Source organism: Fragaria vesca, linkage group LG4 (assembly GCF_000184155.1).
Source record: "Fragaria vesca subsp. vesca linkage group LG4, FraVesHawaii_1.0, whole genome shotgun sequence".
In the NCBI taxonomy this organism is placed as follows: Eukaryota; Viridiplantae; Streptophyta; class Magnoliopsida; order Rosales; family Rosaceae; genus Fragaria; species Fragaria vesca.
In genome coordinates this window covers 21,029,255-21,047,107 of record NC_020494.1, presented here as the reverse complement: position 1 = coordinate 21,047,107, position 17,853 = coordinate 21,029,255, and the positions used below count along the sequence as shown (strand labels likewise).

General features: G+C 37.4%; 1 protein-coding gene and 1 pseudogene across 2 annotated transcripts in view; both read left to right on the top strand.

Moving 5' to 3' along the window:
• Nucleotides 1–17,853, top strand: part of LOC101295621 — an 880,650-nt pseudogene that overhangs the window by 37,663 nt on the left and 825,134 nt on the right. The window lies entirely within an intron of this gene.
• LOC101299082 (protein ROOT HAIR DEFECTIVE 3-like) lies at nt 5,757–15,121 on the top strand. The gene is made up of 23 exons (XM_004297483.1): nt 5,757–5,844; nt 6,628–6,777; nt 7,135–7,201; nt 7,286–7,388; nt 8,071–8,141; nt 8,272–8,335; nt 8,425–8,490; nt 8,653–8,700; nt 8,784–8,846; nt 8,957–9,013; nt 9,447–9,605; nt 9,722–9,790; nt 9,879–9,970; nt 10,829–10,907; nt 11,301–11,466; nt 11,766–11,890; nt 12,137–12,399; nt 12,500–12,596; nt 12,689–12,853; nt 13,226–13,330; nt 13,699–13,793; nt 13,875–13,971; nt 14,441–15,121. Exons 1-23 carry the CDS (start codon nt 5,841–5,843, stop codon nt 14,669–14,671), a joined length of 2,436 nt encoding a protein of 811 aa, XP_004297531.1. The 5' UTR covers nt 5,757–5,840; the 3' UTR covers nt 14,672–15,121.

Sequence of the window (17,853 nt, the reverse complement as noted above, 5' to 3'; positions counted from 1 at the left end):
CGGGACTGAATGGAACTGGGTCTGATAACAAAAATGGATGAACATATTGAGATCAAGGAAAACGCACACACAGTTGAGAACTCATTTTAGGTTAGTGGAGTGTAAAGCTGTGATTTTGTAGAATTTGGTACACTGCTAAGTGAGGAAGCTTCAAGAGATACAAGGAGACAACACCAAAGATGTCTCTCATCGACCTAGTCGATTATATCCCTCTTTCTTCTCAATGCCGAAAAAAAAAAACAACTCTTCCAGTGGCGGGGGAGGTAGCTTCTCGTTTTGGCCACTCGCAAAGAGATATCCCCTCAACTATTAAAAAAAAAAACAAAAAAAAAGATATCCCTCAACAATTTGTTGTCCTTGTAAATCACATATCAATGATTTCGTCAGGGGTTGTTAAGTGACCTTTTGATCATCCAGTGTCTTTATATTAACCGGTGGTAATGAATCGCAGAGGTATTAGTTACTCGATTATAACACAAACTCAATAGATGGTGAGTTTCATTTTCTTTTTAACGATGATTTAAAACTCTATTACTCTACGTATTTTATTGTAGATTTATATTATCTCTCTAATATCCGCCTTACATTTGAACTGATCTAGGTCAGGGTGTTACAAGAACGGCTCCGCGATGTAATCTAACATCAACAGCCCCAAGTCGACCAACGACAATCGTGATTGAGGGCGAGGATGAGCCCACATTGGCGGCGTGGCCAGGGATGGCGGCAATGGTTAGCATGAAGAGGGAAAGGAGGGCGACGATGACAAGTCTGGTAAAAGGGGTCACAACGTTGCAAGACTTTGGTGAAGGTGTCGGGCGGTTTAGATCACAATGTGTAGAGTGAGATTGTAGCGTCCATAATCCCATATAGTTTGTTGGATAGTATTTGAGACTATTTACTTTTATATAGTCCTTCTTGTTACCGAACATGGTGTCACGTCCTGTCAAATTAACAAAGAGTTTCCTTGAGCATTTTCGACGCAAGCATGGCTCAATGAAGGTTTTGGTGAGCACATGAGCATTCTAGAAGCATCCGGAATATTATGGAAGTTCTTAGAAGCATCCGGAATATTATGGAAGGTCTTGGACAGGGGCGGACACAGCTTATACTCTGGTGGGGCTCAAGCCCAACCAAGAATTTTGGGCCAAAAAAAAAAGGTGTATGTATACAATTTTGTGTGTGTGATATATATCCAAGTCCAACTAATATTTTGTGATATACACTCACCCGACCCTAATCCCTAATCGGCTAATCCCAACTCATTCCATCCTTTCTCAGTTTCTCTGTTTGTCGACGACGACGCTCATCCCACCCAGCAACATCTCTTCTCCCAGTCCCTCCGGGCTCCGGCGGCATCTCTTCTCTCAGTCTCTCCGAGCTCCGGCGGCATCTATTCTCTCAACCTCTCTAATCTCCATTCTTTAATTTCTCAGTCCCTGTCCTCTCCAATCTACATGATTGTAAGTGAGACCTCACCTGCTATTCCCCTCCGCCTTTAGCCCTCCACTCACCTATCCGGCTATCCCTCTTCCCCTCCGTGGCACCGCCTCCACTTTCCTCTAGTCCTCCACGGCTCCACCATAATCTCCTTCTTCCCGGCCTCCCCGATAGCGACGACTCGCCTCCGGCCCTCCGCCTCCACTCACCTACAGAAATTAGGCATAATCTCCTTCTTATATAGAATCTGAAATTGTAAGTTCTGGTTGAGCTCCTACACTTTGCATGGTTGTACTGGAAAAAAAAAATTTGGCTTTCGGCCAAAGTTCAAGCCCACCCTATCTTTAAATTCTGAATCCGCCACTGGTCTTGGAAGCTTCCGGAATGATCGGGAAGCATTAGGACAACTCTAGAACTCTCTAGAATCTTAGAGAGGCTCTAGGACACTCCGGAACTCTCTAGAATCCTAGAGAGGCTCAAGGCTTAAGACTACTACGGAAGTCTCTAGAATACTCAAGGTAACACTTAGAGTTGTATAAAAAACTCTAGAAGTCTCTACACTTGTAAATATCCTAGAATTGTCTATAAACTTAGATAAGGGGGGATGATGCCTATAAATAGGGAGGCACTCCTCCCATTTGAATTATAGAGAGTTAGATAGCATTCAAGCTCACTTGTAAAGATTCTCTTAGCTTAATACAAATTCTCTCTTTCAAAGATCTTCTCCCTTTGTTCGGGTGTTTTAGCCAAAGTGTTTGCGTGAGTAAGACTGACTTAGCATAAGGGAAGTGCTAAGGCCGCACGAGAAGCTTAGGAAAAAGGAAGCTCGTGCTAATGGGATGACTTATCTTTCACTAGATAAGCACTCCAATCATGTTTAGTCCTCCTTACCAAATTAACACACCCTAAGTTCAACTTGACAGACTAGCAAAGGAGGATGAAGTCATCTTATAACACCTGAGTGGTCTAAATGAACTTAGAAGAGCACATAGAGTTGATTGGATTTTGTTTTTCGTAACTATTACCATTGGGGGCAACAACATAGACAATAGAATTTGGGAGGAGGTGAGTTCTTTTGAAGATGAGATTATTTATTGTCTCCCAGATTTTCTAGCAGAGCAAGGATGATGTGGTTTTCAGTACTGATAAACCAATTGTTAAAAGAATGAAAATCATGGACATTAGTCCCCGCTAAATACCAAACATATGAGGGGTTTTGTGTTCGACCATTCAGCTAGGCAACATGTTGTGTTGGATTGTTATGACTCTACCGAGAGCTGGCAAAGAGAATATAACAAGATTTGCTTAAAAATTAGAAAATAAAGCCATCCCATAAAGTTTCGAACCTTTGAAATAACTAATTTATTTACCTCCTAAAATTGCCTTTTGATATAACACACTACTAACAAAATTGAGTTCAATTGTTAAACTTTGATATGTGTGGCCAATGGTACACCATTGTACTGATATTGGCTCAACCAGGCTTGTAAACTCAGCCTGGAGCCTATAGGCATATTAAAACTTAACCATATTTTCTTGTCTATATAAGACTTATAAATAGAATCCAAACATTACAACCATAAGAGTTATCGGTGGTGGACATAAACTACCCACTCATCTCCCTACCTAATCACAACCATTACAGTGGACAAGAATCGATAGGGTTCAATTGTAACCTAGTTTATGCTAAAAGCCTCGATATATCCTTGCAACCAACTTCAAGAAGAAACAACCTCCTCAAACACTATATACCAAAACCGTCATCATATACGCGGAGGCAACCTCCTATTATATTGACAACAAGAAATAACCGACCTTATAACCAATCGTCCCTAAAAACGACACCATAACCATGACACACCAACGACACCATCAGACCAAAACCTAAACCCTCACTCAAATAGGAGGGACAACTAAACCCAACAAAACCACACACACACAACAAAAAAAAAAACAAAGAAAAAGAACAAAAAAAAAAAACAAAAGAACTAAAAAAAGAAAAAAGAAAAACCCAAACCTGGGCCCAAGGAGAGCCCATGCCCAACCCCATCCAATGGAGTTCAACAGTAGTCCACTTCTAGACCTAGGCGTCTTGATCCAAATAGTATGTAGCTGTTGTACATATGGTCGCCAACTCGTCGCCCCACCTTCAATACCGACCCACATTCACAACTCGTCCTTGCCATCGTCTAACACATGGGAAGCCCCTTACATGACCTATAATCAGACATGGTAAAGTGATCGACCCATGTCGAGATCAAACCGGGTCGACCCAGACCACCACGATCTCCCTTTACCCGTACACCGTCAATCCCGTCCCCCTCACCGCCTGGAAGATCGGACGGCTATGCTTTTGAGCCACTAAACCCCTGCCGGAGCAATCACACACCAACACAACGACAACAATAGCTTCTTGGTTCAACCCCCACCAGTAAACGACCGCTTTCGCACCACCACCACCACCAGCCATTAGGGGCACGATCACCATTGGTCACCCTCAAGCTTTTGTCCGACAACAACGCCAACGTATATGCCACCAGACAAAAAAGAAATCTATTTTATGAATATCCTATGAGCTTTGAGTTACGCATTAAAGTATCTTTAACAATGTTAGCCATTTTTGAGTTAAATTTTAGTCAAATTAGCTAAAATATCATTTTGGCTAGTCACTTTAAAATTAGGGATACATCAATTCTCTCTATTTTAGCTAATATTACATCAACATTGTTATTCAAATAAAGATTAAATAGTTTAAATATATTTATGTATCACGTAAAATATCTTACAAAGGAATGTATTAAATTATAGCTAGTCTCATCTAAGTCATCTCGCTCTTTATATTTAGCTAGCAGATAGCTAAAAGTCATAATAGCTAAACTTTGACTAGTCTGTTAGAGTTTCGAAAATATAAAAAAAAACTAAACATGTCTCTAAAATAGCTAAAATCTAAAACAGAGAGCTTGCTAAAATTGCTCTTAGTGAGAGAGATATAATTTAAATGGATAGTTAAAAGTATCATCGTTCATAAATTTCTACATATTTCATACCCTAAGATCATCACCCAAAACATTTTCGTGAATGATCATCCATCATCATTATACCCATAACTTCATTTTGTTTGACAAGGAATGTCCAAAACATTCTACAGAATATTGTAGGTCGATGTAATAAATTAATGGGGTGGAAATGCCGAAAGTGGCACCATGAACGGCTGCGAGCTGGCCGTGTCCCCACCGCGCTGCAAATCACACCGTCGTTTCTTTTTGCCATTTTCTTACTTATTAGATAGTGGACCCCACATGAGAGTGGGTCGGTGAAGGAACGTGACCAAAACGAACAGTTCGAATTTTAAGTTTTCAAGTAATCGAAAAAAAAAAAAAATTCTTGGTCATGCTTCCAATCACATTCTGCCAAATCAGCATGCATCTTAGATTTTTGCAACATTCAAATTGCAGCAAATCAAAAGTAAAAATTTTCTGTCTGGGTCTTTTAGACCCCTTCAGTTCTGTAACCAAAAAAAATATTTCAAAAAGTAAAAAACCTTTTATAACAAAAATAAGTGAAAATTCTTTGGAGTTAAATTTGCACTCTTTATTTTATAATTCACACTCTCACTTTTTTATTATAGTGAAATATTTCACAAAAAGACAAAACACATGTGAGTAAAAAGAAAATTTACTATAAGAGAAAAGAAATAGTGTGAATTATAAATAAGAGAGTGCAAATTTCAATCCTAATTTTTTTCATTTCATAACAGTAAAAACTAACCATGAAAAAGTAAAAACTCAACCATTTAGCAATTATAAGTGTTAGGAAAATTTTCTTTTCCTTAGACCTTTTGAAAAGAGGGCAGCTAATAATCCTATCAAAAATGCTTATTACAAATCTTTCATTTACAGACATATGAGTAGATAAAGGGTTTGTGTTAGTATCACATTCATAGAGAGAGTTTATATACCATTAACTACGAAATTGTTGTAATCAAAGAACAAGAGTCCTTTTTTTTGATCGGGTAAAAAGCTAAAATGTTACAACTTCGAACATCCAATCTCCCATTTACTATGCTAAAATGCTACAACTTCAAACTTCCAATCTCCTATTTACTAAGCCGTTGGACCAACTTGTTGGACCCTTTTTCACCTAATAAAAGAAAATGATTTACGGAAGCCAAAAAGTAAACAAAGGGAGCAAGAAAGACAGTCACGCCCACTTTTTAAGAAGAAGAACCCAAAAACAATAAAGGGAACTTCGGCAAAAAAAAAAAAAAACAAATAAAGGGAAGATCAATTTCTCCTGCGAGATCGGTCTCTTCTTTCTTTCTCTCTCCCTCTCCAACCGATCTCTATTCTCTTTCTCTCTCACGCATTTCAAGCTCTGGCAATCCAATCTCCCCCAGAACAAAAATGGGTACCATTTCTCATTCCCTCTGATTCATCAGATTCTTATATAATGAATAATAACACCCATTACGTTCCATTTTCTTGTTTGGTTTTCGGTTTTGCATTGCTGTTTTTGCGTTTCCGATCGCCATCAATTGAGATTGATGATCATGATGATGCTAACGGCCGTAATAGGAACACGGGTTTTGCGTTTTGTAATGTAACTGTTTTTATTGAATTTGATTGACTGTGATGGCATTGATTCATTTGGAAGTTTATGCTGTTTGCTTCGGATTCTGGGATTTAGGATTGCAATATTCATAAGAAAAACGAATGCACAAGAAATCAAATAAGAGAAGTGCGAATGATGATTAACTTGAGACTATGGAATGAATTGATGGGTTTCGGGAGGGTAATAGCACTTTTTGGCATAGTTCAGATTAGTTGGAGAAACCTACCACCAAATGTGCATGCTTGGCGCGATTGGGTGACTTGTGAATCATGTTCTGCGTGGTACTTGGTGCAATTTGAATTCTTTTTGCAGTTTTGTAAACTTTTCTTGGTGTTAAAGGTACTTCCATAGAGCATTTAGATGGTGAGGTTTTTGGTGCCTTTTGATCGAAGTCAATGATAATTTTTTTCCTTCAAGATTTCAGCTTTTTGTACCAATACTGTGATGTGATGAATAAACAAACGTAATCTGTCCTTGTGCCAAGTGAACTTCTTATTAAGTTTCTACGGCACATAGTGTAATTTTGGATTCTGTTGTTTTTTGTGCCTTCTCTAACACATATGATTCTCTCTTGTCCAGCAAAGAGTGAGCAGTGTTGCTCTACTCAGCTTATTGATGGAGACGGGTTTTTCAATGACACTGGAATCGAACAGTTTATAAAGGAAGTGAAATTGGGAGAATGTGGACTCTCCTATGCAGTAGTCTCCATCATGGGCCCACAAAGTAGTGGTGTGTATCCTCATATGTTATCAAGCTTATAGCTTTTCAGTTTCAGAGTAAACTTTGGTTGAAATTTCCGTATGATGCGATTAGAGCCTTGAATAAAACTTGCGGAATACCGTCAAGCAATTTTTTGGATTTTGAATTTTTTCTACTTGTGCGAGTTAATGAGATAGAGAAAGGGTTACAACATATGCTATATCTTAAGCAGTTTTTCCTACAATTTCTATTCCATAGTGTTCCTTGCTTTTTCACTTTTTTGTTATACAGATACATCAGTAATAATTGCTTATTAAGCCTACGGGATGGGGATATGATATGTAAAGTTTCTCATTCTCTCTCTCTCTCTCTCTCTGTTCTTGCCAGGAAAGAGCACACTACTAAACAATTTGTTTGCTACCAACTTCAAGGAGATGGATGCTTTTAGAGGAAGGCAAGTTCACATAATGCTCAATGTTATATAGTTGTGATCAGATTTATGAATAAACGTTTTTAATTCTTGTATTAATTTTTCCAGGTCTCAAACAACAAAAGGTATTTGGTTGGCAAAATGTGCTGGTATTGAGCCTTGTACTCTTGTAATGGATTTGGAGGGTACAGATGGGAGAGAACGAGGAGAGGTGATTTCAACATCTGCTTTTATTTTATTTTTCATCAAATTTGATTTTTGATTATGTGAGAACCTGTTTGTCATAACTTTATCCTGTTCATTTCCCCTAGGTATGAATTAACTCAAAACAAAAATTATGTGCACATTTCTGTATATGGTTTTCTGCCCCTCCACTGCCTCCACTGCCTCACCCCCCCTAATAGCCCAAGGAACGTAGAAAGATACTTTTGTTGTGTGTGTGTGACTGTGTGTATCTGGAATGATGAATCCCCTGGAGTGCCATCACACCCTTTTCCCAATCATCTATTCAATTTGGGAATCAAATGATTTACATATATCATGGAACTCCGACAGGGTGACTTGTAAAGTTTTTTATACCAAGTAATTTTAAATGTCACTAACGATTTCTGTTTAAAGAATTCTTAAGATGTCATGTAACAAGAGAAATCATTAGATTATATAAGTGATTCTCAAACTACATTTGTCTTTATTCACCGTCTTTCCACATCTTGTGTCAAATGCTTGATTCTTTTAATGTTTTAAGGTTATGTTCAAGTGGAAATTTGGGGTATGCATATGATTTAACCCATCTGATTTAGATCAAAGAACTCTACAATTAGATTTTAGGGTTGTGGCAGATGCTGAAGAAAAGATAATAATTTTCTGCTTATTACTTGGTTGTTTGTTTATAGGATGATACAGCATTCGAGAAGCAGAGTGCCCTCTTTGCTCTTGCCGTTTCCGATATAGTGCTCATCAACATGTGAGTTTATTTTCCCTAATGGTGATAGCCGATATGTATTCCTTGTTGTTCATATCTTCCATCAGTAATAGTGCTTTACATTTGTATCTTGCATTCTCCGTATGCGTAAACTTTAGAAACTTTTACTTAGGTGGTGCCATGATATTGGCCGTGAGCAAGCTGCAAATAAGCCTCTCCTAAAGACTGTGTTCCAGGTATTTTATCCATACATTTTGTATGTAAGAAGTAACCCCAAATTTCTCCAGACCGGTTCATTGAACGTTAAGCTTGAACTTGCTAACAGGTGATGATGCGATTGTTTAGTCCACGTAAAACAACTCTGATGTTTGTCATTCGTGATAAGACAAGGGTATGTTTTTCTCTCCTAGTGTTTTGGCATCACTTGACGTGGCACAATTTTCTTTGTACTTGATATTCATCTTTTGGTGTCTTTCCATTGGTTTTCCTGGTATAAAGTTTTTGCAGCCTGGGTTGATTTTTTTTATAATGTGGTTATGTCTCTTGTTTGCAGACGCCTTTGGAAAATTTAGAACCAGTTCTTAGAGAAGACATTCAGAAGGTGACTGATTTGGTCATACTTTATTTATTATTTTCTGCTTTAGTAATCTGTGTTGTCTAACGCCTCGTCACCCTTTACATCAGATATGGGATTCAGTTCCGAAGCCTGAAGCTCACAAGGATACTCCACTAAGCGAATTTTTTAATGTAAGATCTCACTTCTTTGACAGATAAGTCAACACATGTAGATATTTTGTGGGGAAGGCCATTCAAGAGTTAAACACGTGACAATGTGCTATTGATGATTACATGACCAGGTCGAGGTTGTTGCTCTTTCAAGTTATGAAGAAAAAGAAGAGAAATTTAAAGAGCAGGTATGCATTTGTTCAGGTCCATATGGGGACACCATGAATAATATTAATCCAATAATTTTTCTGTTTTTTTTCTTTTTTTTTTTCTGCGGCCTTCTTCATTAGTTCAGATGAACCCTTTGCTCGTAGGATACTTTAGCCTATTTTGATGTGTATATTGAAGCATTTTCTTGAACTTGGTGGTAGTTTGAATAATTTTTCCTAGGTCTTCTTTCACCTCTCTTTCTCTCTGTCTCCCCCTCCCCCTCACTCCCCTCTGTTGTTGCCTTCCAGTTTCTGCTTAAAGAACACAATAATTTTTTTATATTATTTTGATAATGTGCATTGGCATCTTGTACATGATTTTCCTTTAGATGCTGAATATTTTCTTTTGATTTGCTCAAAAATCTAGATGAAGACTTGTAACTCTTTTTTATTTTTGTTTTTGAAACTCAAGGTTGCTGGCTTGAGGCAGAAATTCTTCCATTCCATTGCCCCTGGTGGGCTTGCTGGAGACAGACGAGGGGTTGTTCCTGCTTCAGGGTTTTCTTTCAGTGCACAACAGATATGGAAAGTCATCAAAGAAAATAGAGATCTTGATCTTCCTGCCCACAAGGTGACTGCGATTCTTTTTACTATTCCATATTTAATATTCCCTTTACTGATTTTACTTGTGCCATTCATGTGTATGTTATTATTTCAAATAAGTCGATCCATTATCATCCCTTATAGGTCATGGTGGCAACTGTACGTTGTGAAGAGATTGCCAATGAGAAGCATGCTGCTTTTGTAGGAAATGAGGTACGTTTTTCATATATCACTACATTGCTATGTCAAAATCTAGTTGACAATTTAACTTCATGGGCCTTGAATTATGTCATTATCACAGGAGTGGAGTCAGTTGGAGCAGGACGTTCAATTGGGCCCCATTCCTGGCTTTGGAAAGAAGCTCAGTTCAATCATTGAAACGTCTCTTTCAGAGTAAGTATCTATGATCTTGATTTCAGACTGTTAAAGCTACAGGACATGGTCTGCTTTGATGAGTGATGAGCTCTTCTGAAGATCCTCATAACTGCATATTATTCCTTTTGGTGATTTATTTGTACATCACCTTCATTCATAGGAGTTTCATATTTATTTTAGTATAGTATTGCTTTCTCTCCAACAGCCCCCTTTGAATGGCGGCTATGTAGTGTAGTACATGTTATTCACAATTTGGTACATGGTGATGGCCTTGACAAAGGATGGAAACCTGCTCACAGATGGTTATAATGGAAAGGAGAGGTGATCTGAAAAAAAAAGGAGAAAAAAGGGAAAAAGGAGAAATGGGAATTAGCTGATACATCAGTAGATTTTTGGTGAAACTCATTTCTTTTAGGACAGAAGTACCTTTTAACAAGCTCACACGTGGGTGAACTGCTTTTTTTTCCCTAAAATTATTTTTGTTTGGATTTCTTTTGGCAATAGTTTGTCCTATTTATTTTTATAAGTTGATCTTGAAATTGTAGCTCGAAGAAAAATTGGATGAAACAAATTGCAATGGTAGACTAACAGTTAATATGAGTTCATAAAAGAAAAAGTGGATAGCAGTTATAATTGCTATGTTTACATCAGAACTCTTTTGTTTTTTCTGCATTTTCTTTTTACTTTGTTATTTGTATTTTCCATTCGATTTTGAGACTTTAATTTGAGGACAAAAGGTGGAATTATGAAAATATAACCTCAAGCATTGTTTTCCATTGCTATCAATTGATCTGAGGAAGTTGAGGTTTGAGTCTGTTGTCCACAAGTGTACTTTGGTTTTGTTCAGTTCATTAATTTGGTTACTTTTACAATTAGGTATGATCAAGAAGCTACATATTTTGATGAAGGTGTCAGGTCTGGGAAGCGCAAGCAGCTTGAAGAAAAATTGCTTCAAGTAATCTCTCTCTCTCTCTCTCTCTCTCTCTCTCTCTCTCTCTCTCTCTGCCATCACTGGTCCCCTCCATCGTTTCTTATGCTATAGACAGTTCAGACACAGCAATTGAGCTGTTTCAAGTTTTTGACTAATTGCCATGTAGCAACTAAAGGTTAAGTAATATTAGTTTCCTTAATTATGGTTGTTTCTGTTTTGTTGCATATTTGAATCTGCTATGCATGTCAGTTATTTGAATACATTCTCGTTCTACAGAGGCTTTAATAGTGTGGCAAAGTTGCCAAATTGATTTTACGTAGTGTTTCCGTTTTTGATGTCATTGAGTCTGAAATTTAATTATCAATTTGGTTTTTATATCTTTCTTCGTTTTCTTTGGATTATTTGTTTGTTTCCTAGCTTGTCCAATCTGCATTCCAAGCTTTGCTGGGACACTTAAGATCTGGCACTCTGGAGAAGTTCAAGGTTGCATTTGATAAGGCCTTGGATGGCGGGGATGGTTTTTCTGCGGCTGCGCATAATTGTAGTGAATCTTTTATGGCACAATTTGATAAAGGATGTGCAGGTATGGTCTGTGACATTAGTAAAAATTGAAAATTAGAGTGTAAGATACAATATGAGAGGAGCCTTTGAACTTATCATGCAAAGAATACACACAAGAAACCTGACAGTGATTATTGTACCACTCCTTAAGAGTCTAGAAGCACATGTTAAGGACAAGTTGAGTGAAAGTAGCTTCTATGAGTCGATGTTTTCTGAGGGCGAGACACATAAGCAGATATTTTTATTTAGTTTCATTCGTCCATGATTTTTTTTCTTATTCATTTTTGAACATAAATCTAATAGAACACATTGCTTTTGCAGATGCTATTATTGAACAAGCAGACTGGGATGCATCTAAAGTAAGAGATAAACTTAAACGTGATATAGAAGCTCACATTGCTTCCGTTCGTGCTGCCAAGCTATCTGAAATCACTTCTCTTTATGAGGTATAATGGCATGTATTGTGTGTTCTCTCTTGTGAAATAATTGGAGTGATAACTGTCAACCTAAGCAAGAATTTGGCTTCTAGAACTGAGTAGATGCTACTTTTTAGGAGGTTGGTTCTTTGGTTACTATGCAATGGATAGAATGTAGTATGGAGATTTTTTCCCTCAATGATTCTAAGTCTCTTTATGTTTATTGTTGACTAAATTGTTCGGCGAATGTGGCTGACGGTGTAACCTTGTTTGCAGGCAAAATTGAAGGAGGCCTTATCTGGACCGGTGGAAGCGCTGCTTGATGGAGCTAATAGTGAGACATGGCCTGCTATAAGGAAACTTTTCAAGCGCGAGACTGAATCAGCTGTCTCTGGGTTCTCTAGTGCACTTTCTAGTTTTGATATGGATAAACAAACCAAGGATAAGACTCTTGCAAGTCTAGAGGCATATGCAAGAGGCATAGTGGAAGCAAAAACAAAGGAAGAGGCTGGAAGGGTTTTGATCCGTATGAAGGACAGGTAGGAAATTGTCAAATTGTATTTTGTTTTATGGTTCTAAGTTTACAGGAAATTTGAACAATTTCTTTGCCATAATTCTGATCATTTAAATTGCCTACAGGTTTGCAACGCTGTTTAGCCATGATTCTGATTCGATGCCACGTGTTTGGACTGGGAAGGAAGACATCAGAGCAATTACCAAGACTGCTCGTTCTGCAGTATGGCACAATCTATATGTTACCATTATGTTACTACTTAAGTTTGAGACTCTGACATGAAGCATTGTTAACTATGTTCTTCACTTTTTCAGTCCTTGAAGTTGCTGTCTGTAATGGCTGCAATTCGGTTGGATGATGGCGATACTGATAATATTGAGAAAACTTTATCCCTTGCCTTGGTGAATGCCAAAAATGCTGATGTCAAAGATAGGAGTATCACAACGGTTGACCCATTGGCCTCTAGCACTTGGCAAGAGGTGAATTTACTTGTGGAAATTTTGAATGGCAGAGATTAGTCTTTTTGAAAGTCATAGTTATTCCAAACCTTAATCATCTGCATATCATATGCGTTGCTGACTACTATATATATATATATATATATGGAGTTCATGAATAAAAGAACAGAACCTACATATATCTGAATATAGTCGGTTGCTCAGGAATCAGGATACACCAATATCAACTTGATCAGGAGATTAGTTTATGTAACTTTACTGCATGTGCTAGAGGTTGGTGTATATCAACATACACCTTCCTTTCCCTGTCATGTGCTCATTCTGTTGTGCCACTGGTAGCCTGCTATTCACATATAAGCACCAAGTAGCTTTAATTTTCCCCTTTCTGTACAGGTTCCATCATCAAAGACATTAATCACACCTGTACAGTGCAAAAATTTGTGGAGGCAATTCAGGTCAGAGACGGAGTACAGTGTTTCTCAGGCTATTGCTGCCCAGGTATAATCAATCTTCTCTTCCTCATCTCATCTCATGTGTTGCTAGATTTTGTTCAGTATGTACTGTAAGGATAAAGTTTCCCCCAGAAGACTAGTGTACAGAATCATGTTTGTTGAATAACTGAGACTTGCTAGTAACTTCTTAGCTACTTTTGAGAGTTTAGACATCCAGTGTTTGCTATTGCTGCGCATAGATGATTACTGTTTATTGCATTTATCAGAATTAAGGTTTTGTATATCATGGCTGAGATGATCACTGTGACATGGTTATCATATTACAATCCTTATAAACCCATCTTCATTAGCTCTTTATTCCTGTAATTATCTATTGATACACCTAGTTCATTCCACATGTTGTTTACTTTTCAGGAAGCCAACAAGCGTAATAACAACTGGCTACCACCTCCGTGGGCTATTCTTGCCTTGGTTGTCCTCGGATTTAATGAATTCATGACACTCTTAAGGTATAGACTTTTCTTGTATCAAGGATAGATAAAGTTGCTAGTGTTTTTCTATTCTTATCTATTTTTGTGCCTTCATGGCAGAAATCCTCTGTATCTGCTGGTCATCTTTGTTGGCTTTCTACTCATTAAAGCACTATGGGTGCAGCTAGACATCGCGGCTGAATTCCGCAATGGCGCTGTGAGTGTCAAACTTTGTTCTAATTGTTTATTGTTCTTCTACATAATCTGTTTGGTTGTCTTACAATATGGTTTCAGAATAGAAGTATAATTTGCACTTTCAGAGTGGAAATATCTTAGAAAGAAGGAACTTGTAGTTGGATCATCAGAGTGCCATTTTTACGTGTAGAGCTCGAGTCTAGCAACAAAATCAGTTCCTAGATGTAGTATTACGATTTTTAATTTGTCCTAATTTGAACTTTGAAGAGTGTTGGGGATGGTAGGTAAATATTTTCCAGTTTATCATGCTGAAGTTGTCAACTATAATGGTTGGATAAATGATATTAATCGAAGTAGGATTATCTGCTAGTCCTTATTTAGTTAAATGTTTAAGAATGGCTATACGCTTTCAAATATGAGAAACTTCGATAGCTGTTTGTAAAAGTTTTTCCTCAAGTTGCAGTAATAACTATTAGCTAATTTGGCTACAGCTTCCGGGACTTCTCTCTTTGTCCACCAAGTTGGTGCCAACTATCATGAACATGATGAAGAGATTAGCAGATGAAGGGGGAGCACCTTCTGCGTCTAACAATCCTCAAAGAAACCCTGCACCACCATCAAAAGGCTTAAGCAGTGGAGCAAATGCTAGCAGTTCGATGTCATCTACTGCGTCATCGGAAGTGACAGAATCTGAATACTCTAGTCCTACAAAACAAGAATAGTTGGACTCGGAATACATCGTCTGTTTTTAAGATGTGGTATTCTGAGCATTTATGTAATGGACGCTACACACCCACATATAATCCACGTACATCAGATGTGTGATCCTGTTTGCATACTGTTACAAGGATGTAACAGTAATAGTTTTGAAGGCATCAATTTTTGAGTTAGTGCCGCATAGAGGGGCTGTTTGTTGTGATGAAGCCCCATTAAATAGCATTTGCAGTCTTTAGGTGTTTTGCTTTGGTTTTACCCAAGGAGCCTCGAGCTTATGATATTGATTTCTGTTGTTTATATTGATTGAAATCATTTTTGTATTGCAAGATTCTGACAACTTTGTTTGCCTGTATATCAAACAAATAGCTTCTACGAGCCATTTTTTGTACAACAGAGTTGGTCGCTCCCAAAGCTTACAAGTTACAATGTCGTGAATAAGTGAGAGATCTTTAAATTTTCCCTACTCGTTGAGGGTCTAAAAACAGTTTCTTCATTACAGCACTTAACTTAGTTGCCACATTACACCTCCATTTAGGGCACTTAACCGGTAACCGATTATTTGACTTCATTGTTAGACCTCAACTTATTGTTTTGTTGCAGATTGGGATGTGAGCATTCATATTCCGATTCAATTGTCGATATTGTAGCTTAGTCAGGTGCTTCACGATGACTTCCGTTGTCTTTCTAGGGTCAATATCACATAGTCTCATCCCCAAAAAGACTGCAAACAGCTCAGGTTGATTTTTGCCGTTTAAATGACAGCATGCCAAAGTGTTTAAATCCGATCATGGTTGTCGAAAACTTACACAACATGGCACACACTGCATATCGTCGAAAACTTACAGCGATAAGCAGTGTGCGTTGTTATACAACTACAACCAACAACTTGCATCATCTTTTCTCTACACATGTAATGTTGAGATCTTACTCTTTTAAAAGAATCTTAGACTTTTAATGACTTTGACATCTATAACAGACGCTCATTGCGATATACATAAAGATGAGATAAACAAATCAAGAAGAGGAATTTATATACAAAAGAAACACATGCATTTGCGTTTGAGAATAAGGAGTTTCATAAGTTAGATAAAAGTTAACTATTTTATTGCTCTAGAAGGGGCAAATTTAGTCAAGTAGCTCGTATTTCACTTACATAAAACGCATAATGGAGTGTATCAAGATGGTGATAGAGCAGGGTCAACATGTATGCTATCTCATGTCCATGTAGCTACTCCCTTGTCTGTGCGAGAAGTTTTGACATTAATTTTGAATGTTTACTAAAATAATAATTCCCAGAGTTTACAGATTCGTGCGTTTGGCAGATGGAGATATCAACTGAACTATTAGCTTCGACTCGTGCTTTCAAATTGAGAACTGGATTTGCAAGAAATGAAGAAAATACATGATAGAAAATATGATTCGAACCAATTGGTTGCAACAAGAAAAGAGTGCAACTCATGCATGCAAAATACCTAAACCAATGTTGCTGGGTTAATTATCTTCAATTGCAAGTAATGATTATACTTATCATTGCTCTTAGAATTTTCATGTCCCCAGAACTATTTCCATTCCCATGTTAGTGGTTATTTCTTGTGGGGTTGCTCCACACCAAACTATATACATGTAAATATTTTTCTTTTCCTTCATTTTCCTGTTCTTTATTTCTCTCGATCTGATCAGCAGGAAAGCAAATTTGCAGCGATCATTAATTCTTTTTCAGGGTAGAGAACCATTTATTCAAGAAATGTACGAAGACTATGTTTAATTGGTTCCAGTTCATATATATGATGATCACATTCAATTGAAGCAGGGACCAGGATCTGCCCCATATCGCATGCATACGATTGCATCAAGAAGGACAGATAGATAGCTAGGTCTCTTATTACTGTTTGCACTGCTCAATTATTCAATGCCAATGATACGATTTCTCATGGACCGTTCAACCATTCAATGAAGCAATTTATTAAGGAGCAGGGGAGGTACTGATATATGATGATCACGACTCGATCGATGGATCATTGCTGTGATCGAAGGAACACTTGCCTCTTCACAACAACAAAATCAGTATCTTTATGTTGATGCTGGCTTTGCCTCTATGGTGTTTCAATCTTCTTAGATATGCATGCTAGCTACCTGGCATTCGATAACTGCTTTGATGTTGGTTTCAGTGTTTGATCATTCTAGATATGTGAAAGATATCTATATATATATATATATATATATATATATATATATATATATAGGGCTTTCTTATGAATACATAAGAGCTCTGATACCCCTTTCTTCGATCTCATGAGGTAGCTCGTTGTAACCTGTAGCTGAATATGACTAATCTTATGGAAAGCGCGCAGTAGAATTCCTCATTCGCTTGCTATCATTTTAAACTTATAGAATGAGCTGATAATGTACCACCCTTTATACATATGCGTAGTTAGAATTTTGATCAACGTATATCTTAACTAATAGGATCATATATACTACTGAATTAAAACATCAACTGATCGATAGAAAAAGGACTCTCTGCAGGTATCTAGTCGATGAAGAACACAATTTACTGAGAGGAAGTTGTGGAAGATATATACGCACGCGTGGAAGCTCGTTGTAGTTATTGAAAGTTAAATATGGTTTCAGAAATTGTGTGGATTGACAATTAATTTGACATTGACTGGACGAAGATAAATGTGTTTGATCTTGAAATTGATGAAGGGAAACAGAAGTTCTAATGCTTAAACCCCATTAATGGTACCGGTGGTATGTATTCCCAGTCCAGATAGAGCCAGTTCATTTTCAACCATACGTATATTTCAGAAAGTTGTATCTGTTGCTGATATAGATTACCAAACGATTCAATTTCATCTTACATTCTTAACGTTTACACGTTAAATCAGTTGTATCCTGGCCTATGCTCTCTAACTCTAATTTAATCAAGGGTGTGGCTATTTCCACCCCACTAAATGTTCAGTTCACCCCACGTCTTATTTTTTACCTTTAAAGTTCTAATTCTGCCCTTAAAATTTTGAGAAAATCTGGTTTTTATTTTCATTCCTTTAACTTACGATTATATATAAAAGTGATGAAATCTAAAAATATGTACAAATATTTCATTGATATATTTGACTCAGACCTCCATTCTTCTCAAACCACATCTTATGTTCTCCTTGATCTCTTTCTTGAGTTCCTTATTTAC

Coding starts and splice junctions, on each gene's coding strand:
- LOC101299082 (XM_004297483.1), top strand. Junction 9,971..10,828: donor ATTGAAACGTCTCTTTCAGA/GTAAGTATCTAT, acceptor TTTTACAATTAG/GTATGATCAAGAAGCTACAT. Junction 11,891..12,136: donor AAATCACTTCTCTTTATGAG/GTATAATGGCAT, acceptor CCTTGTTTGCAG/GCAAAATTGAAGGAGGCCTT.